The following is a 23,715-nucleotide window of genomic DNA, read 5'->3' on the forward strand; positions in this document are numbered from 1 at the left end:
CTGTGACAATTTGGCATTTTCATCTGGAGTCCATTTAACTTGGAAGGGGTGAGAGAAAGTCAAGGGCAAGGGCTAGGGGTGGGATGGGGTAGGGGAGCAGCCACTACTTTAGCCCCTCCTGGCCCCAAGTTGTTGCTTAGAATTCAGGCTGAAAGAAAGAAAACAAAAATCTGACATCTGCCAAAAAACCAATAACAAGTCCCTTCTTAGGATGAGCAGTTAGGTGGATCTCTGGTGTTCCAAGACCCTGATGTTTTCTGTGACAGGTGACGGGAGGAGACTGTGCTATAACGTCAAAAGCATCGCCAGGAGGAACAGTAGGATTGCCAAAAGGCGGCTGGGTATCCTTGGTGTTTGTGCCGCGTTCTCACCGCGGGATGGCTCGGCTGACTCATGTACGGTGTCATCTGTTCAAATAGAAAGCACACATTCCAATGAGATTTCACATCCTTAATAACTCTCTTGCAGCAGCCTGCTGTTAACAGACCTCGCCACCCTCTGCAAAGTAGGGTAATGAACCTTGTGCCACCATTGACTTTCATGTCTGCATAATCACTCATTATTTACAGCAAACAAAGGAGAAGCAGAGAAAATTGGACTTTTTCAGCAATATTATTACTTTCCTTAAAGAGTGAGGGGAAAAATTGTACACAGACTGTAACCTCTGGCATGTGATCTCCTTTGGTTTGCTCACTAACACACCTTGCACAAAGCTGAGATACCTGAATGCACCTTTTAAACCCAAGATGCCACGGAGAAGCAAGTAACATGTTTGGCAGGGGAGGCTGTAGTTATATTGGCATGTTGGTGGTTGACCAGAATGGGCTGCCCGTTTCCTGCTTTCTAGCTGTTTCAGAGGATTAGTGTTGAATGCCTGGTTGTTGGTTACCTACGTGAATTGTCAGATAAGAAAAATTAAATGCCAAAACCGCATTTAAATTAACTACACATAATGCCCACTAAACCTCAATAAATGGTGCCCACTAGTTTGCCTACAATTGGGAATCAATTATGGTGCTATTTCCATTACAAACCCTGTATCTCCAGGATTAAATTACTTGAACTTGACTGTTTTTATTTTTATCAGGCTGAAGCTTGGCACATAAATTATCGGCGTGGATGCAAATTTTCCTCTAAATAAAATGGATTAAGTGAGGTAAGCTTCTTTTATTTAGCTATAAAGTGTTCTACGAGGCTGCCTCTGACTTTGGATAGCCTTCCTGATCTGCATGATTAACAGGCTTAACTTTGAAACAGGAACTTTGCAGCAATTAGTACCCAAAGATAGATTGGAGGCCTGCCTGGGAGCCATGCTCTGCTCCAGTTTTGGTCTTCTTCCTTCCTCCTGGCTTAACTTGTGCTTTTAGACTACATGTTCTCTGAATTACACGTTCTTGGGGCCAAGGTGGGGGGGAGGGGTTCAGCTGTAGATTTTATTTCAGCATCAGGGGGCCTTCCTGTAAGAGTGCAGAGACTGTCATCTTGTATTCACTCCAATTGAGACTCTAGTAATTTGGGTCAGTTTTGTAGACCTCAAAGGATAATTCCTAAATATCCCGGCAGGACCCACGTACAACCCCTTAATGGACTGTTAATTCAAACTCCTGTAGATTGTCACAAGTCGCAATGAGGATGCTTTCTTTTTCACTAGGTATCATCACCGTCACACTCCCTATTCTTGGTCCTGCAATGACCACTTTTCAGGCTCACAGGCTGGCCCTGCTTCAGACACGCTCAGGTAGGCCGTTCCCGCTCATCACGTTCATTGCCACTCTGAACTAGGCAATAGATCCTGGCAGTGTCCAGGCTCTGCCCTGCAGTGCTCTTAGCACCTGAGCCTGTCCTCACGTAGAAGCTCCTGCATCTCTGTGTCACGTCTGCTCCCCTTTCCTGGACCTCAGCAAACCTGCGTGGAGTGGCTCTTGGCTTAAAAGACCAGAGAAGGTTAGGAAGCAAGAATGGGAAGTTAAATGGATACAGAGGAAAAAAATATAAAGCCCCACATGGTGCAGCCAACGACTTGCGGTCTCTTCTCCTCTGTTCTTCTGTCAGCCTTGCAAATGTATTAAATATGTAGTGAGCAGGACTTAGACATAAGTGCCCTGAATGGCCCTGAAATTAAAATCCAGATCACTTCAGGAGCATTGATGTGTTGTCCATCAGAACAATAGAGAGTACTTCAGGTTTAATTTGTACCAACCAGAAACCCTGAGGCTTCCAGATTTCATTTTGAGATACCGTTTATATTTATACACCTGAAATTACATCAGCTGTTGGGTTCTTCTCCATCGTGTTTTCACTACCATGTTTCCCAACCCTCTTCCTTGTGAAGTGTGGATGTGTACTGATAAAAGGTACTTAGGTAATATACAGGTACTCAGCATGCACTGAAAGGACAGTTGCCCTCCCTGTTCCTCCAAGATGCTCCGCAAGGTCTAGCCAGTGCTCCAGGCAGCACAAGACAGGGTGAATGACCTTGCGGACATTGAGAGGAGGAAAGCTTTTGTTTTACCTACAAGTGAAGCATGAGGTTACATGTACATTTCAGTCTTCTAATTGTGGATCGATTATTTGGAAGTAACCCTTTTCTAAACAACTAACCAGGAAGTGCCACTTTGCACTCAAAGGGGAAAATCTGTCCCTTTAGGGCATGATGGTTCTTCTCTTCTCTCTGTAACAGGCTGGTCCTGGCTCGGGATTCTACAAACCATCCTTTGATTATAGCAGGGCCTCACTGTTGGAAGATTCCATGGCCCCTGCGCAGCAAGATGAAAAACTGGCTGTCATTTGGGTAAATCTGAGCAATTCCAAAATTCTAAGGAAGGATTCTTAAGCAAAATCTATCCCAATAGAAATCACATCTAAACATCAGAGAATTTCTAACACTCATAATGGTGAGTGTAGCTTAAAAGCAGAAAATATTCCTCCTCTGAAACCAAATCAAGCCTTGCCTCCTGCCTACCAGGATTCTACAATATGAGGGTTTCAATGGTTAATTGAGAAAACACGAGCAATATTTTGGAGCATATTATGTGGCATATGTCTGCCCTGAGATCATCCTGTATCCCTGATGATAGGAAACTGGCAGGCAGAGTGTGCAAGCAAACAAAAAAGACAAATACATTCCAAAGACAGGTGAATTAGTACACATTACCGAGAACATGCAGTGGGATCCTTTCAGGCTTTCTGCATTCATAAAGTCTAGGTCTATACTCAGACATTCAACACAGTGGTGCAAAGCCACAAGTCTGACTGAAGTTTATGAGGAATAAGATGAACTACTCAAAGTTATTACTGCATTCATATAGCCAGTGATGGTAGCTCAACCTTGTCATAACTTTTTTAGTGAAGATGCTCACCAGAAAGCCCTTAAATACAGTCACAACTGACTCCACGAGCTTTTCTTGCACAGATCCCTATACGTGTGCACCCGCATTTCCACTCTCCAACGTATGCACTCACACACACCACATTCTGTTAAACTTCAAACTTCCATCAGTTATATGTGCGTAGGTTTGGGGGCCATCATGGATTTTAAATGCTCAGTGAAAAAACCTGTTTCCCAAAGACCGTGAAATATGCTCACGTATGAATGCATCTTAATATCTTGCATTTTACCATTATTTGAATTCAAAGGTAATTTTCCTAATGCAGAGCAGTCCTCAGTGTAGCTACTGGTTACCAGAGAAGAACACACAATCTATTATTTCTAAATAGTCTCTTGCTCTCTTGATAGGCAATGGAATTTACCTGGAAAAAAGATTATTGGAAAGATATGCCTACATCTGCCACAATATGCATTAAAAAAAATCCTAATTCAGAATAACTTATGGTTACAACTTATGCCTGACTCTGCTGGTCATTCTACACCTGACTTACTAAGAAATGCAAAAGAGTAAAGTTCTCTTTATGAACATCTATGTTTCTACTGACGGTAAGCAAATCCTACTTTTACATTCACGTTGGGATAGGAGTTGAGAAATCTGAACATTAAATTTGGATCAGTCTCAAACTAGTGATGCAGCCTGGGCAAGTCTCAGTTATCAAGGGAAGAGTGTAGACTTTGTGGTCCTTAGGAGACAGCCCCTCTAACTCATACATCCTATGAGGGACCAAGTCCGCAAGCTTGTGAGGAGTCTCATACCATGAAAAGCCACAGTAATGCTTCCAGATTTCCAGGACACAATTAAAATGTCTCTGCATCGGCATTCATTCCTTGCAACTTTCTAAAGCAGCTAACTGATCCCTGGGGAGCCAAGAAGGCCTCTCAGAGCTTTCTTGTACACACCTCCCATTTGTGCTGGGGTAAGATGCCTGCCTTAGAAAAACAAGAATGCTTGGGGAAGAAAACCTGACTCTTAATGTGAAAGCTGTTTTATGTCCTGAGGCACCACATTTACTCAGGGTAAGTTTCCCTAAGGCTCACTGACTGTCCTAGTAACAATATTCCAAAGAGAAAGTGGACTACACAACGCTTTAATTTCTAGGACCATAAAAAAAGAGAAGTTCCACTATAAATAGATGAAAAAAAAAGTCTCTGTTCACACAAGGTGGGGCGGGAGGGGGGCTCCCATCTTTCTGTGAAGAAGAAATAATTTTAATTCCATTAAGCTTTGAGAGTTTTGTGAGAGTTGGGTGAGGAAACCAGTCAAGATCTCAAGCCAAGTAGGACAAAGAGAGGAAACCACAGGAAGGTAGGCATATGGGGGCATCAAGGTACAGTCCTCACTGCACAGTGGATACAGGACTCCTATCCGTCCAAATCAGTCTAGTTACATTTATAACCAAATGGATAGTATACAGCACCATTTTATACTCAATACGCTACAGTGTAGTTACAGTGTAAATACTTTGATGAGTGCTTCTGTGGGTTTTATTTTTCTTCAGTGACAGGAAAGTTTGGGTGTGTGGAGATCAGCAGTAGAAAAAATGTATCCTTAATACTTATTTTGCCTCAGCCATCAAGGATCACATTGCACTGGGTCGATGACATAAATTTGGAGGAGCCACAAGTGTGTGATTTGTGTTGGGCAACATGATTATACTTCTCCAGACCAATTGCTACTGATAACAATAGCACAAATAATATTTGAAATGAAGGTCTTTCGATCAGTTCAATGACTGCACGTGAATTGCTAGAGAAAATGAAATATGTTGAATTAGCTGCGATTTTGTGTAACAGTCTTGATTACTTTCATCCATAGATTTGGAAATAATGTAAAAAAATTTATAAGCATACACGATAGAATTTTTTTCTGTCTTAAATGAAAACAGATCCATTAATATTCACAGTGATTCACCAGCATGCTCGGAGGATATGGTAAAAAGTAGTGAGATTTTAGCATTCTGATGGGGCTTCTATATTAAGATACTGCATTACATCAAACCCATGTCCAAAAAAGAAAGGTCATATTTTATCTAACATGCATTACACGAAGATACTGGAGAATGAAGTAGAATATAAGTAATATTAGCATTGCTAGCAATGAGCAAAAAGCAGAGCAACTATAACGTGCAAACATGCGGAGAAGAAGAAAGGAAAAAAAGTACGGAAGCACCAGAGAGAGATGCATTTGTTAAAAGAGATTCTCTAAGCATACTAACCTGCTGGTTCTAATGAATTTTCTACTTTGTCGTTAACATCGAAAACACGATCATGAACACCTATAGTTTTCATACAGCTATCTATAACAAAAATAGAGATAACAGCCAAATATGTTAGTGAAGACACCCTTAAACTCCCATTTCTTTCTTTTTTTTTCTTTCTCTCTATTTTTTTCCTTTAATTTATGTAGAGATCGTTTTACAATCAATGGCATGTGTCCAAATGCCAATATTGTTCCCATTTGCTGTGCACGTACAACAGTCTAAGAAACAACAAGTTAGCAACTGCTGTGTACTTAAAAATAAAAGCATCATGAAGAATGATGAGAAAAAATTTGATGAAAACTAAAACATGGATGTTGATATACAAAACAGATACCACACAGGATTTAACAGTAAAAAAAAAAAAAAAAAAAAAGTTTTACCGCCGTGAACCAGACCACACAATAAAGCATGCGCAATGAAGCCACCCTCTGAAGCTCATTCTAGTCAACTTACTTGTTGGTCTCACAAAGACTTTGAGCTTTAGACAGGACCTTCTTCCATTATCTGGGATTGCAGAGGCTGTGGATAAGACAAAATGAGAGAGAAAGGAGAGAACAACAACACATTATTCTTCATTTTCAAATGCAAATGGTCTACAAGAAACTGTTTCCTCAACAACAGGAGCATACTCTACTTTTTCCCAGAAGTTAAAACAAAAATACTTTTCAGATTGATGGAGACTGCTAGAAAGAGCTACTTTCCCATCCCTATCTTTTCTTTTCAATACAGTAAGGACTCATGCAAGAATGTTGGTAATCTACAGGAAAATACTTTGGATTTTTATTTCAAAGGCTCTTCCGTTTAACTTTATCTGTTATCAATTTTCTTTAAAATAAGAAGATAATGCTTGAGCCCTCCGGCCTTCATAGAGCTCCTCCGCATCTCCTGCAGGAAAAGGGGCCCAAGGTGAAAGTGCTGGCAAAAACCAGTAACAAATAGTTACAAGGCCAACTTAAACATGACCTATTTTTGCTGGGGAAAGCAAAGCTTTGTCTGTCCTGAAAGCCTGTCTGTCAGTGCTTTGCAGGTAATTCAATTAGAGGTTTTACTCAGAACTTGGCTCTGCATTCTATATGACTAAACCGAGCCCAGCAACTTCCATCATGCTATTATAAGTACAATATGCTATTGAGAAAGCACACTGGTGCAATGGTACATTTATTTTAAGAATTTTGCCACAGAGAAGGATGGAAGTAATAAAGCGGGCTTACCAAAACATGACAACATGTTTCAAGTTATAATTCATTTGAGGAAGAAACTTTCTTCTCCTCTTCAAGATAATAAGACTGTAAACTTTCTCTGCATTGGAAAGATTATCTCCCCTCAGTACACACAGCATAATGTCAAAGGGATTTCCAAGGGCGGTAAGACCCTTAACAATCTCATATGTTCACTAATGCATTCTAGAAATGACAGAAATTACACAAACGAGTGCTGCATACTTTCCTCCCTGTGTGTTTGCTTCAAGTGGTTTCTTCAGAAAATGCAGATGACAGCAATTAAAACTCACATGGCTTACGGTTATTTGGTAATGCCCTCAGTGACAAAGTCAGGACCAGTGTTTGATATGCCTTCTCTCTCCTTTATTTTTTATTTTGATTCCTCATGGGAGCCCAGAAATTGAAAACGCTTAGTGCATAGGTGAGGGGATTCAAGATGCAAACTCCAAACTAATTTTACACCAGTCTCCTCCAGTAACTCCAGATCCATGTGCTGGAGAACGTATAAATTCACCACCTAAAAGACATCAAGCTGTAAAGGACCCCTAGTGTCACTATTCAGCACCTGTTGAAAACTCTTAATTCTAAGACTAAAGTATACAGAAAAGAGGTTTTTGTCTCTCCCCTTCTCCCCTCTGACAAGCAGTTAAGAAGTGCTAACAGCTGGCTTTGCTGTAAGCTTTCATTAAATCAAAGTCGGAAAAACTCCCTCTACTGACATTTACAGTAACTAGTGTGTTATTTAGGGCACAATATTTGCACTCTGTGGTTTGATCCAGGAAATGGTGTCCTTCCTCTGGACCCCAACTGCACATGTGCATGTCACAAATACAGTCCGCATAGGTGACTCCAATTCATTAGAAAAACCATGGGTTCTTGAGATGGTTTATATCTTATTCATGAGAGGTGGTGTGAAAAGGTGACACGTGGATATTTACACGGCCATTTTATGGACTTTGGAGCTGAGATCAACTCACTGCAAGCTTTGTGAACTTGATCTGCCACATGCAAGAACGGACTGAACCAAAGATCCTGCAAGACACAGTAGGCTTGCGGCAGGATCAAGTGTTTAATTATTTTAGTGGGGGCACTTTCTGGGAGTTGGTACAGGTCTTTCAGATTTATATGTCAGAGAAATCCTGTATATTCAGGACAGAAAAATCATTGTAGGGCACACAGGAATAACCAAACAGCAACAGATGATAAGCTGTCTGGGAAAAACTGAAGAGCGATCTCTCACCAGCTCTGAGAGATGGACAGTTGGCCTTAGCTACAGGCTGCTACACTCTTCTGTGAATTAAGGATATAACACTTAAAAAACACATAATGTACTTAAAACAAAAACCTCTTTTCCGATCTAACTTCTCCATCACATCCTCCTCTCCCATCACCAGAAAAGCTGTAACAATCATGTGACCCACACGTTATACTATAACTATTAATTACACTCTAATCCTGAGAAAAATTGATGAACAAAGAATAAAAACATATAACATGAGTACACAACGCAGATGACATTAAATCAGCTACCTCTGCAACCTCTGACCTGAACTCATGCAATCAGTTCTTAACCCTTACAAGCTAACCTGAAAATGGAGGACATTCCAGGTCAGCGATAACTTTGGGTTCCTTGCTCACCCCACAGAGAAACAAAACCAAAAAGCCTAAAAACTTTTCATGTAAGATTTTAAGAAGCAGGAGTCCGGCTTTATTCCATGTTATGTTCCAGGTTTCTTAACCCCATACTCCCCAGATGACAAATGTAGGATGCCTTTATACTATGTGCAAAACACACTATTAATTATGAATATTTGAAGACTAAAAGGTAATCTAAAAAGTGCTTCACCAGTCACAAGTAAACAAAAAGCAGTGGACTGAACACTAAGAACACCAAATAACAGAGGAATTGAAAAATGTAACCGTCACACAAGTGAAGTTATAAAGAAAATCCTCTCGGGATCAATTATGAGCCAAAAGGAGTTGCACATGGACACAAGGGAGTAAAAGCTGAAACTGTGCCTGACTTGTCTCAGGAGGTAGGTAGTGTTAATCCTGATAATTCTAGAGCTATGACAGTTTATAATGGCCAACACTATCTTCATTAAAATAAAATCTGTAACTCCATATCCTCCTTTCCTTAGAAAATTAATAGTCAACATTTGAAAACCGATGATAATTACTAACAGCTTCATCCATCCATTCAAATGCTTTAAAATTCCTACTATGTGTCTGCTTCCCTGTTAGGTACTAGGGGTACAAAGGTATGTAAGACACACTGTCCCTCTCCTTGTGTGGGTGCTTATTCCAGCCGGGGACATAAATATGAACCACATGAATATGAACCACGGTGTGATAACGGAGGTCTGTGTGAATTGCCAGCAAAGCTTTAGGCATGGACTTAGCTTGGTCTAGGAGTGGGAAGCTGTCCCAGACGTGTTTATCAGAGGGAATTTTATCGCCTACAGAAGCCAATCAACAGGATATGGGACAAAAGAATTAAAACAGTTCCTCCCTTGGGGCGCCTGGGTGGCTCAGTCAGTTGACCGGTCAACTTGGCTCAGGTCATGAGTTTGAGCCCCGCATGGGGCTCACTGGTTCCCTCTCTCTCTCTCTCTGCTCCTCTCCTGCTCTCTTTCAAAAACGAATCAACGCTAAAGACACAAAAACAAAAACAGAACACATTTCCTCCCTGAGTTGCCACAGTGGAGCTTTAGCAACCAAAATTAAGTCTTAACCAGCAACAGATGAAGAATAGCTAGACCTGAACTCTTCCCATGAACATACATGGATTTTCTAACAGACTTGGTCAAACTAAAATATAAATGCAACTCCTGTCTCAAACATTTGTCACATAATCCACATTCATATCCTTTTATTCGGTTTATTGCTGAAAATGCACATTTGGAGTCTGGAAGCTGGGAATAGGGGTAGGGGACCATTAAAACAAGTACAACCTCTCATTCCCTGATCTTAATAGAAACTTTATAAATCAAACCACAGGGTTCTTTCCCCCTACTGATCTGCAAAAAAACAATCAAAATCATACAACACGTAATGAAATATAATCTGAGGGTCTTCTGTGTTTAGAGTATCATGCTAATAAGGCCATGAAGGCTGCATATCCTCAGTCTGTTCCATGACCTCAGACAGGGGCCCCAACTCCAGCCATTCCTGAAAACCTGTTTCCTGGGTCTCCTGGGGTCAGCTCAGCTCAGCACTTATCAGCCAATCTGATACACAAAGGGGACCACATTCAGTGCCCCCAAATCAGTACTTCTAGAAGATTTAGCGTTGTAAATGTAACAGTATTCACATCGCAACTCACTACAGGCTTATCAGGTGGACATGGCAAACAGTATAATGGCACCATGCTTTTCACAGGTAGCTTGTGACCTGGCTCCAATTATTCTCACTTGAGAGCGGGCTGAACCTAGCTGTTTTTGCTTCTAACGAGTAGAATACAGGAAATGTGATAGGATGTCATTTCTGTGAGTGTGTTGCAAAAGACCATGACGACTTTCTTGCCAGCACTGTTTCTCTTGCTCATGAAGCAAGGTGCTGTAGTGTGAGAATCTCAATGCAGAGGCCCAGTGGCAAGGGACTGAGGGAGACCTCCAGCAAGAGTGTGCAAGGAACGCAATCAGCCAACAATCTGATGAGGAACTAGAGAGTGAATCCTTCTCAACTGAACCTTTAAATGATTGTTATCTTGTGGGAGACCCATACCCAGAGGACCCAGCTAAGCTACTTCTGGATCACTCATCCACAGAAACTGTGAATATTAAATGTCTTGGCCCCAAATTTGGGGGCAATTTGTAACTCAACAGCTAACTGATACAGTGCTATATAAAAACAACTTTGTGCTACCAAAAGCTTCCCATGGCCGACTTGAGTAAGACCTTAAAAGCTAAGGCACTGGGGTCTCCTCTCTGGAAAACCACCATGCCCGTTTCCACAGGGCAGCTCCTGCCTTATGCGGCTCCCAAGTCTAAACAACTAGATCCCTTCCTAGTTACTTTTCAAGCTACTGTTACAAGTCCACTTAAAATATGCCTTGAAGAGAAGTAATTATAAACTGCTGTTGAAGAAATACTACAAGATGTATCTATTTGTTTTCACTCCAGCCCTTAAAAACGGTTTTTCATTTTCCTGCCCATGCCACTTAGTTTGTTTTCGCTAATGCAGCCAACCTGTGCTTTTCTGTGCAATTATCATGTCTCACTTTAACTCCAAATTGCTGGGTGAACTAAAAGGAGCTTTGATACAAAATGTAAACTTAAATCATAAGACAGAATGCCCTTCCTCAAACAGGAGAAATAGCATGTACAGATGAGCTTAAAAACACGTGAACTAAGGGGCGCCTACGTGGCTCAATGGGTTGAGTGTCCGACTTTAGCTCAGGTCATGATCTCACAGTTCATGAGTTTGAGCCCCGTATCAGGCTCTGTGCTGACAGCCCAGAGCCTGGAACCCCCTTCAAATTCTGTGTCTCCCCTCTCTCTGCCCCTCCCCTGCTGGCACTCTGTGTCTCTCCCTCAAAAATGAATAATGTTAAAAAACAAATGTAAACTAAAAGGACTGTAATAATAAGTTAAAATTCTCTTCGTATCAAAAAGCTTGTATCAATTATCTTATACACAGGCTATTAAATTAAAAACAAACATTTTGAGATTTCAAGCAACTAAAAGTAATCAAGGCAGCAAACATCCTTTTTTGTGAAGAACCAGAAGCTTAGCAGATAGGGTGATATACTCTGGTATTTTCTTTCTCCACATTTTTAGGTCCAATACTGTACTCATCAGTCAACATTAATATCTCTGCCTAACCTTATTCATCCCCAAATCTTAATTCTAAAAGCCAAAATCCTTCTCCTTTACTGTGTCCCTTGTCAATCTGGGTACCTCGAGAAGTTGTATTTTTAAGAACAGTCAGCCACTTTCTTCTTCCTTTTAAAGAAATGAGTGTGTGTGGGAGCATTAAAAATGCAGTTTTCCATTATGTTTGCCACAGGCAATAGTTCTCAATTTGTGCAAGTCAGAAGAAGAGATAGGCTATTAGTTGTTAGCAGAACCTAGTCTTTTCTCTGCAGGTTTTCATGTAGTTTAACATACAACACAGATACATGCAAATTAGACCAGGCGACAGCAGAATTAAGCATTAATATTCCTTTCGCAATAAATGCTGAAAAAGTAAAGCTCACTTAAATAAACAGTACTACTGGAAATGTCTTCCAGAATTTAATGAATCAAAATCCATTTTGTATCTGTGCATGGAGGTAGGGAACAGAAGAAGTGGTGGGTGTAGGATAGAGATTAACAAAAGCCATATGGACTTTTTGGAAAATGGTTACCAGACCAAGAAAAAGTCTTAAAAGTTAGGCCTCTTGTTAGGAAAGAATATCCCAGCAACAATTGCAACTGGCCATCTGCCCTTTTTTAAAAGGCAGCACAACACCTAATTTTCATATTAAGAACAAAATGACCAGTTACGATGGAATACATTTCGCCATTTTACCTTTTGAGGTTTAAAACTCACATGTTTTAATAACCTGCTCTTGGCCCCAGGTTTATTAAACTTCTATCCTAAGAGCAACCACAGGAGCTGGCTACATTTGCCCATACCTTTTATCCTTCCCAGCCAGTGGTGTTTCAAGACTTAAATCATTGGCAGGTTAAGGTCAAAGCCCCAGATGTAACACTTGGAAAAGAGGTTACTAAGTAGAGGTAGGAACCTTGAAGAAACTTAAAATATCATGTAAATACTAGAATCTCTGATAGGCCTCTAGGGATGTGTCTTTTTAAAAAAAAAACTAGAAAAGGAAGAGGGGTGTTTCCCACTGTATAGTAAGGGTAGAGCAATGTACTCCAAGAGCTAAAACTTGTGTTTCAACACCAGGGAACTGTAACAGGGACAAATAATTAGAGTAAAGTTCAGGGAGAGGGAAGTGAAATTAGTTCCAGCTGTGCAGCCTCAGACAAAAGAGAAAATAGAAGGTACCACCCATCACACCCATTGCCCCCCTTTCCCTAGCTCTCCACCCCCTTAGGCCAAATTCTCACTGCAAATGCTAACTTAAGTAGTATTTAAATTCCAGGAGCTAAGCCTCAGAAGATCAATTATTTTTTCTTTGCAACCTCAAATAAATGGCTGAGGACAAGTTTCTTGCCACTGATTTCTAGGAAAACAAACAGGACATTATCATGCTTTTGTACAGATTTATTTCAAGGGTGGGCAGACTTTTACTTGCCTTTTAAAGCTCAATGACAATGAACTTATTCCTACTGCTACTCAAAAGGGTAGGGTCTGTCTCATATACTTTGGTATCTATTAAGGCATGACCAAAAAGTAACCTGGATTTTAGAGAATGCTTTTAAATTATCCTCTATACAGGAAGAATTTTCTAGTTCTTTTTAAGAAAAAATGAAGTCAGCTTAAACGTATCTCCTTCCATGATGTGACTGGAAAAATCCAGTCCACATAGGCACAGAAAGCGAGATAATATTTAGATAGTATTTTAATTGTTAACTGTATTACCTCATGTTCAGAGTTTTAAGTTCCTTCCTGGATATTTTACTTTAAAAAAAAAAAAAATCAACGGACAGGACATATTTTAACAGGAAAAGTAAGTTTCCTATTACAAATTGTATTGTAACTATTTTCTGAGACCTGGACTAGCCTGAGGCCACACTACTGAAATGACTGTCCCAGGTCATTAAGGTCAGATAGTTCTCTCTCTCTTGTTTGTGTTGATTTTGATGAATTTTGCCTGCTGTACCAGAGAAGTATAATCTGACAAAAAGAAAACAAATAAGCAGAATGACTCACTTAACAAAAACTCTTCTTCAGCTAGAAGCCACATAATAAAGGTAATAACAAAAACAAAAACTTAGACAAAAGGCAGAATTCCTAGAATCCCAGAGAGGAACTATGTATATTATTCCTTCTCCACAGGCTCTCTATGGCACCTCTATGATCTGTTATTGGAGTTTCTGTTAACTGGTAAGCAATGAGAGCCACAAATTCCATTCCTCATTTATACAGTATTTAGCAGGAACAGTGTATCATATAGCACAAAGGCAGCAAGACAGTAATAAGTCATCAAGTTAATACAATTCAAAGAAGCTCCGGGAAAAAAGCTATTATTTCTTTGCAGTTTCCATAACCACTATCATCCTGATCTTCCCGAGTGAGGGACCTTGGAATGGGCATGGTTTAGTGGTTCAGCACACGCACAATGATGATCTCAATTTTTTTCCTGGTTCACCTGTTCTGGCTTCTGTGGTGCCTTTCAGTCAGCTGCTTAACCTAAGTGGGCCTCTGTCTCCCTATGGAAAAAAAATAAGTATGACCTCCTCTAGAGGAGCGGTAGGCTGTTAGCTTGCACTTAGAAATGCAGGTGACAGATCTCTTTAGATCTAGAATATCAGGTCACTATTCCACAGATTGACAGAATGAGTTCTGCCCTTACCACTCCTTCTGCACTTGGATTTCCCTCAGCAAGTAGTCCCTAGTTCTGAGCATACATTTACAGGAAGGGGAGGGGTCGGGTTATGGATAGTTGTGACAAAGTTCTTAGTCATAAGGAAAACCAGGGGGACACGTGTGACCTTTTACTTGTAGCCTAAATTAGAAAAACTGTATTCTACCATAGTTTTGATGTGGACATGGGGGGTAAAGGGGCTTATATGAGTAAGTGCGCTTTGGGGTGAGAGTTCAGAAAATTACAAAGGGCACTGGATGACCTGTTCCTTTTGAAAATCATGCTAAGATTCTCTGAGTTCTTCAATCCATGTTAAGAGTGTGACCGTGCTATTGTATTAGAGAGATGCCGACCAAAGACGAGGACGTAGCTCCCACAGAGCAGTTAGGAGGCCAGGCATGGAGACCGCCTTTGCTGCTGGGCACAGAGACAGAGTGGAGGGAGCCCTGGTGCTCAAGGACCGCAGCCCAGAGGGGAGGCAGCCTGCCGCCACGCCCACACCAGTTCATGAGAAAGGTTCCTGCACCCGAATTTGATATTCTTTTGCATCCTATTTGGGTAAATATCTATTTACACATGTCAATTATGTCTTTGTTTTTCTTGGCCAGGAGGCTACGTTCTCGCAATGTCTGCCATTTCTGGAGCTAAGGTAAGTCTCTGGGCAAGGGTAGCCAAGCCCCATGGAACCCCAGAGGCCTGAACAAATGAATGTTCTCTCTTTAGAAGGCTAGATTCCCCCAAAGAGGAAGTCATTTAGGTACCAGGACTGTACATTTCGTTTCACACCCAGAATGCTTTCCTTGATGAAGATTTCAACGTTGACAGAGCAAATAAAATCAAAGCTAAGGCTAAGAACCAAATGCTGGTTTGCTCTGGTTGTCTCTAACTAGGACCATTTCCAGGAAAGTTCATGGCTGTGCACTGCAGGGCAGCACATTAGCCAGTCTTTCACAGTTGGCCCCAACTTCAATTTCTTTCTTTAACTCTCCCCCTCCTCCCTGCTTTAATCCACATTAATAGCTAGTCCCAACAATATTCTCTCCCAGAACCTCCCTGGCTCCCAAGTCTCATATGACTTTTCCTTTGCCTCTCAGAAATCCCAGCTCTCTCCAGCCCCTTGAGATAGTTCCCCATTCTTCCAACAGGAAAATCCTCTTCTGGCTTCTTCCATGGATCTGTTTCTATCAGGTAATAGTACCTAACCCATTCTGTTTTGTCTCAGAGCTGTTACCCTGTGTCTCTGCTGCTCGGATTGGGAGTTCCCTACAGAAGGAGACCTGCTGGGTCCTCAGTGCCTGTGAATCCACTGCTTTGTGTGTAACATGTTTTCCAGAAGGATTTGGAGAAGGAGTCTACAGGCCACAAGAATCTGTCGAGCTGTTGACCAAACATGAACGAAAACTCGGGATTAGAATAAAAAAGAAAATGGAGAGAGGGGTCAAGGAAATGAAAGAAAGAAAGAAAGAAAGAAAGAAAGAAAGAAAGAAAGAAAGATCTCTTTTCTTGGAAGGCTCCTCCCTGTCTCTGCTGTCTTCTTAGGAAATGATCTTGGAAACTGTGACCTAATAGTCAAAACCTGGGGAGATATACAAAATTCAAGGAGGTATTATTTTTCATGTCTGCAGTGTGTGGTTGAGGTGATAAGATGGAAATGAAAGGAATGTGCGCATCTTTAGGAGCCAAAGATGTGCAGAATCTCATGAAATGATCAGTCTGTGTGGAGCTGCAGGCCCCACCAGTAAATAGGAGAACAAAGGCAAGGTGATGGGAGGATCCGGTGACCTCACGCTTAAGGATAGAAAAGTGACACTGGGGCATCATAATCAGAGGTGAAGAGTGAAGCCATCCTGCCTGAAATCCTCTAGTCATTAAGACGGTCTGGCAAGTTAAGGTACCTCAAACACTACATGAGAGAGTAATCCCAAAATTGTGTTAGGGGATACGGCTGAGTTTAAAAACTAAGCATAGGTGTTTTTAAGAGAATCAAATCACAGAGCGAGTATTCTTTGTGTGTTAAAAAAAAGCACCTGAGAATGCGGAACCTTAATGCTTTCAAAGCGTATGACGACTTTGGCCATTCAGAGTAACTGGTCAGACATGTCAGTCCAATTTAAAATATGTAATGGAGCAACTGCTTTATATTTTTGACTAATGACATCCTAGGTTACATAGAGTTTTAAAACATTTACCAGAATTAAAACATATTTTTCAGTTTCAATTACTATAAGAATTACTTAAATACCTGGGAGGGTTTTACAGTCCCACAATTCAAGTACTTAAAAAGGAAAGACTTCTCATGGTGAGCAGTGACTAATGTGTAGAATTGTTTACTCAATATACTGTATGCTGGCAACTAATATTACCCCGTGTGTTAATTGTACTTCACTGGAGATACAATATATTCTCTTTACTTTTTATTTATTTTTAATTGGTTAAAGGAGTTTAATTAACCGAGTTTGTAAATGGAACCAAATATTTAAATTTCCAAGTCTTATATATAGAATAATAAGATGATGTGTAAACGAATGTGAATAGGCTAAATTTGAAAATTGAAACATTTTAAAAATGTGTTATCTTAATAAGTCAAATATCAAATTTGAAATCCAAACTAACCCTTTAAATAGACCTTCCTATGGACATAAACTATCCTCTGTGCACCAAAAATATACTTGATACTTGCTTTCAGGCCATGGCTCAAATACTGCCGCCCTAAAGAGGCTTTCCATGACCACCCACCTGATTGAAAGCCTTATTCTCTCTTTTTCTCTGTCACTGCATCTAGCTCCTTTTATACGTGCTAGCGTAATTGGCAGTTAGAGATTTGTTTGTTTCCTGGTTTATTGTCTATTTCCCAATTAAACTGTATGCTGCAGGTGCAGTAACCATTTTTTAATACATCACCGTGTTTCTAAAACCTAACACATCACCGTGTTTCCAAAACCAACCTTTGCTTGGTATAAAGTAGGCGCACAGAAAGTATTTTTGAAGGAATGAGTAAGTGAATGAATTAAAAACCAAATAAGCCAAAAATACTAAGGTCCATATATTACACAATATAACCAACAGAACCAAGGTGTTGTAGAAATCGGAGATCTTCACAGACTGATTGGCTAGGTTTTCCACTCTGTGAATATTACTTTTATATTTCTCTTGCTAAAATACAGAGCAATTTCATGGCTAGATGAAAACTTTGTCCGCTTTATTGCCACAGCAAACTTTTTGAGAGATTTGTTTACTGTTTGATTTGCCAGAAACCCTAGTTTAGCAAGGAGATAATGCACAGATGGCACCAAGATGCACAATAAAAGTTTTAATAAATCACAATTATAACTTTAACATGAAGTATATTAAATATATCAATGATGTATTTTTTAGGAGCTTCTAGTATTTGAAAAGTACACAGAATGGAGAAAAGGATTACCGTACTTCAAAATATGTTTCCATTTCTTAAGAAATCTGTGAAGCCAGCATATAAATACAAGCGTTCTAGCCACTAGCTATGATATTAATACCAGTGTGCTATTTAAGTTTTAAGGAATCATTTACATTTTGATGCTGACTCTACATGTCATATAAATAGGAAGATTTTTTGTATAGCTTAGCATTTTGGGCAAAAAAATTCATTCTATTTTTCTTCTGCTTAGTTGAAGAGAAAGTACGTACTCTTGGGTCAACTTATCTTTTTAATCTAAGAGGTCTCAGTTGAAATTGACTTTGAAGTTTGCTAATTACAAAACTCAACAGGGGTTTTTCCTTATTTGGTATAACTCATATTTCTATTCATTAACCCCAGTTTTAAAAAGATTAGAAAATCTGAATAGAAACAACTTAAAAGTTTGAAGAATAGCCTCTTCCCCTGTGATATCTTCAGATACTTAAGTGCAAACTTCCCCTCATACAATCTAATTACAAATCTTTTGTGGTTGTGGAAGGAGAAGGTTATATTCGTACATTTTGAGCTTCCTAACAACACAGTGCAGCAGGGAGATGAGAAATCAGTTGAATTTTTTTTTCATTCCATATTTTGGGAAAATTTATGTCTACCTGAGTTACGAGAAAATCGGGGTTCTGACGGGCAATCCTGCTAGCTGCTTTTCGTGGGGCCAAGCCACTGGGTTCAGATGCTTTCATTCTGGTGAAAAGATCATTACCAGGCGGCTCCGGGGAAGTTGGCCCTCCTGTAAGTGCGCTCCTTTGTTATGAATATGGAACAGATGGAGCCAAATCTATCTGCTCCGTAGGAACAAAAACACTTACAACCCAGCTCTCTCTATTAAAGACTCTACTTAGCTCCTTTATACCATTGGCTTTCTGTGCACTGCTGTGAGGTTTTGACTTTATAGAAAAAGGCACTTCATAAAAGCAACAGTTCTTACTCTTAAACCAAAGTGGCCTAAGAACTAAAGAAGATGAATACATGGTTTCACCCACAGGACTCCTTGGAGATATGCAGATATTCAATTAGGTGTGTGTGTGTGTGTGTGTGTGTGTGTGTGTGTGTAGGAGAAAGACTGTATTCAGTTCTGGTAAATGTCTGGTTTAAAACAACATGAAAATATAAAGGAGAACGATGAAGATGTCATGTTTCTCATTACGAGGATGGCATCTAATTGCTCTAGCATAATAAAATGCCAGGATTTAATTTTGTGTGTATGTCTGTAAGGCTAGCAAGGACTGTCTTGAACAAAAAATATGACCATGCACAACAAAATCATGCGGGTAAATATAATTAGTAATTAGGACCATGCCACAAAACAAAGGCTATATGATGCTTCCTCCCTATGAAAAATAGTAATAATTACATTCAGCATCATGCCCATTTGCTTTTATAATCAGAAAGACGTGAATGCGGCAGGTAAATCCAGTGCTTGTGCCTATTTATCATGCCAATGGGCTGAAACACATCCAAAGGCCATACCTACAATGTGTTCTTGCCAAGATGTGTGTGTTGACAGATAGGTAGGTGAGTCTCACAGGCTTCTCGGAGAGGATGCAGGACTGGGTGTGCACCTCCCCTCCACAGCAACACGGGGAAAGGAGTGTCTGCCTTATTTCATTACATTTATTATACTGATACATTTAAAGTCTGGCTGCCTCTTCGAAGATAATTGAAAAAAGAAATTCTGTGGCAGGATGCTTTGATTCTGACTCAATCAAGTCTTCGGGCAAATTTCCTCCTGCCAGTGGAAGCACAGCTTGCCTGAAGTCGTAACCTTTGTTGGAGGAAAGGAACTGGCCTTGAAGCAGATCATGAAGCAGATGTTTTATGCCAAATCAGAGTCTGGGGATACGTAGGCTACTGCAAATAAAACTCTTCTTCTGTCTGTTCAATCATTTCAATTCCCTGCAGTGTGAAATATGAACTTGCCAACAAATGGCCAGCGTGCTGTGCCTCGCAGCAGGGGGGGAAAGTGCCACAGCTGTGCCAGAGACTGGAAAACTCGAGACGCGCGTGACATGTTCATTATTTCTCTACAGCCAGGGCCTGAGCCAGACCGTTCCCCAGAACCCAGACGGAGGGCAGGAGCCGGACTGCCCAGTACACCCAAGGGTGAAAGACATGATTTCCACCAAAATGAGACACACGACTTGGACTGATCTCTTGGATGACCCCAGAAGGTCAGTCTTTACGACAAGAAACCAAAGGGCAGATCTTCTCTGGGTATGAATAGATTGAAAAAATAGGTCTGCCAATGATCACAGCTTTTTTTCTGATTTTATTAGCAGCCTGCTCTGTGAGCAATAAAAAAAAAAAAAAGAAAAAGAAATAATGAAATACACTTCGAGCCTCAAAGCAACTATGGAAGATTGAAATGGCCCAGTGAAGAACTTATCAAAAAGATATCTTGTCTTTATCAGAAAGACGGAATTCTGGAAACCATCTGGCATACTTGTTGCAGGCAAATGTAATACTAGTTCCTTCTAGTGTTCTGCACTGGCCTTCTAGTTCATTCTGCATTACAGTTTCTCAATAATCAAACAGCTAATTTATCTAAATTAAAGAAAAGTAAAATTAACAAGTTTCAGTTTGAGGTCCTCTGCAACATATTGAACATGCGTATTCACACACACCCTTATAGCTGTAATCCTAGATTATAAATATCCCATATTCAGTTCTATTGTGAGATTTTTCAAAGGTTATTCACATGCTTTCTAGTGCCACATTCTTTCAAGTTTTAATCACGAGCTCCTTAAATAGAAGTCATTTGCATCTGTAAACATTCCCTTGCAATAGTATTTAGCAGTATATTCTCTTTGTGCAGAGCTACTTTAAAAGGAAAATAACCTTAATATGGAATAACAATCAAGCACAGGCAGAAAAAGATAAATTAGAGGCTTGAGGAGCCTCTGTTGCCCCTTTATGCAATTTCTGAAAAAAAAAAAAATGTTTGAAGTTTCTCAATCTTAAAATAGCCCAGAATCACAGTTTATTTTGGATGATGGATTACAGGAATACCACTCACATAATCCAAAGCATGACCTAAATTATAAGGACATTTTCAAGAAAAGAAATGAGTTTGAAATAATTTATTATTTTGAAAAGAGTCCAAATAAGTACACATGGTTCAAGCTCAAAATGATAGACCATTATCACAACTAATGGCCAAGTCCTCATTAGTTTAGCATTTCTAAATGGATGCCGTAGTCAATAAATCTGTCGCGGAATGGTTACAAATGATTGTTGTAAGGGATTAATAACAAGACCTATATTTTTATTTTAGGATTCTTTTGGCACCAATTACTCTAGAATATTATTTCTCCATAATGTTTCTTTTTCTCTATTTAACTTGACCAAATAAATTAGAAACATGAAATTATTTCTTAATTGATACGGAGCTTGGTGGGAGGGAACTTCACTTCAGGATGCATACTACTAATATTATTATAATAGCTACCATTTATCTACTCTTTCTACACACCAGGCACTATGCCAGGTTTATTAAATTTAATCCTCAGAACAGTTCTGCAAGGCAGGTATTATTATCTTAAGTTTAGAGACGAGGAAACTGAGGCTTACTGGGATCAGTAGTTAGCTGAGGACATACGTAACGACTGTATGGCAGAACGGATATTCAAATCCAAGTCTTTCTGATGCCAGAACTATACAACCTCAGTTTATAGTATAAATCATACTTTTCTTCATGACTGCCCTACTTCAAATATTTGTTGCATAATTTCCCAGAAGCTCTTAAAAGTCCTTCCAAAAAAATCTGGGAGTAGGTTAAAACTTGGTAGAACTTGACTGTGTAATCTTAAGCATTTGCAAGAGGTTTCAGTAAGAAAACCAAGTGGAGGTTGTGCCTGCAGGGACATGCCCTATGCATAGTTCCTAATCAGGTGCATATCAAGAAAAAGCCTTTTAATATTATATTACTATAACTGATGTGCTTCTAAGTACCCATATGCACCACTGTAGGAGAAAATACGAAACAAAACATAGTAACCAAATGTTCCAAAAAGAAACCTAGGAAAATTGGCTGCATTCTTAGTACACGCTCCCTGGTGCAAGGAGAGATTTCTCAGCCTGGCACTGTTGTCTCTGACCCCATGGCATCCCTGGGGATTCAGGCAGTTTGTGCCTGTTCCCACCCCTGTGGTGCCTTAGTCTTGGCCTGGAGAACATGCTGACAACATGGTGGCATAAGAACCAACATTAACATATAAAGCAGAACCTCCTCTTATCCAAGACCCAACTGAGAGGGCTCCGTCTGGGGGCGGGGCCTGCTGAGCCCAAAGCCACCTGCCTATTTACATAGAGACAGAGTCAGTGGACTTTCCTGATGCCTCAGAAAAATAACAGATGCAGCAGATTCCCTAATTTTTACCTTAAGTTCAATAAGGATAGGAGTTCATTGATAAGGTCCACCAAGAACGACTTTGTATCTTTCTATTTTTTTTTCTCTCTCACAATGTAGGTATTTGATCCACTGTCTACTCAACAGCATATGTAACATTTCCTACACCATCTATTTTTCAAAAGCACTTCCCTTTACAGACCACATCCAGAGGATCCCATCCAGCCGGAGAAATAAAGGATTCTGCTCCACTCCAGACATGTGGACCGGAGTCCAGAGTGATCCTGGTAGAACCTAAGTCAGATCATGTCACGCCTCTGCTCAAAAGCCTCCAACAGCTCCCATGTTGCTCTGATGAAAATCCTGGATTCTTACTGTGGTCAACCATGACCCTGCCTCCCAATCCATCACACACACTGACACACAGTTACAGAGTTCTCCAACCATGCAGGCACAAAATTCTCCCCAAGCCCTTGCTGTTTTTCTGTTCCCTCTACCTGGACAGCCCTTTGGCCAGATAGACGCATGGCTTGTTTCCTCACTTCTTTTAGGCCCCTCTTCAAGTGTTAACTATTAGAAAGACCTTCCCTGATTTACCTCTCTCTCCCTCTACCTACTTCTCTATTATACATAGATATCTTGCCCTATACTATAATTATGTAGATGGATAATCCTGTAAGTATATTTAAATATATTTATATATTCTTACATATAAAATAGCAATTTCTCCACTTTTATATTCTCTATTCTCCTGTGTTTTTTTTTTCCATCACAGCATTTGTCAACTACCTGACATATTTAATATTTATTTATTTCCCTGTTTATCCCCATCTGCACTCCCTGGCTCCCCAGCAGAGTGTAGGGTCTGTTAAAGCAAGGGGTTTTTTGCCTATTTTTTTCCTCTACTGCGTACACAGAATCTTAAATACTATCTGTTCAGCACTGTGACACTCAATAATATCTGTTGAATGAAAGAAGGAAAGAAAGGATAACAGATGAAAGACAAGGTCGCCCCCACAAATGCTTGTTTGCTTACTGATCTACTATAAATGCGTACAAAATCACAAGGTTGGAGGAGAAAAAGTAAAATATAAAAGCCAGTAACGGAGTAGGCATGTGAGCTTCCTGCAATATAAGTAGGTCCTTAAGCCTGCTATAAATGTGAATAAGTGGCTTATTTTTCAAGATAGAGTGGTTTTTCCCCCCACATTCAATTAAGATGCACTAAAACATATTTGTATAAAGCAAAATGATTTTAAAGTACTTTTGAAAAAGCTTCTACTAATAACCCGGTGCTTGTTTTCAAGGCATTCTTGTGAAGGGTAAAGGCAGATGACAGCAAAATATCAGCCAAGCATTAAGTCCGAGAAGGAGGTCAGGTTTTTGTCGGTGGCCTTTATTTGGAGTAATGCTGAGCAGCAGCCTCGATTCGCCTGGAAATGCATGAGCGGGTAACTCGGACCTGGAGACACGTCTCATCACCATCTGTCAATAGCTAAACATCAAGCACTCTTGCATCCTTACACCGACCTCCAGCTTAAATCACTGAATCACAAAACTCATGGTTGTG

General features: G+C 40.1%; 1 protein-coding gene across 1 annotated transcript in view; it reads right to left on the minus strand.

Moving 5' to 3' along the window:
* Window positions 1–285: 285 nt before the first annotated feature.
* EFNA5 (ephrin A5) overlaps window positions 286–23,715 on the minus strand; it is a 270,615-nt gene continuing 247,185 nt past the window's right edge. The window contains exons 3-5 of the mRNA XM_047072681.1: window positions 6,103–6,168; window positions 5,605–5,685; window positions 286–407 (exon numbers count right to left, since the gene is read on the minus strand). Coding sequence (XP_046928637.1) covers window positions 286–407; window positions 5,605–5,685; window positions 6,103–6,168 — 269 coding nt within the window. The remainder of the gene's footprint in view (window positions 408–5,604; window positions 5,686–6,102; window positions 6,169–23,715) is intronic.

This window comes from Lynx rufus, unplaced genomic scaffold, assembly GCF_022079265.1.
Source record: "Lynx rufus isolate CCGP_SWC_20201006 ecotype Redwood Valley unplaced genomic scaffold, mLynRuf1.p SCAF_1, whole genome shotgun sequence".
NCBI lineage: Eukaryota > Metazoa > Chordata > Mammalia > Carnivora > Felidae > Lynx > Lynx rufus.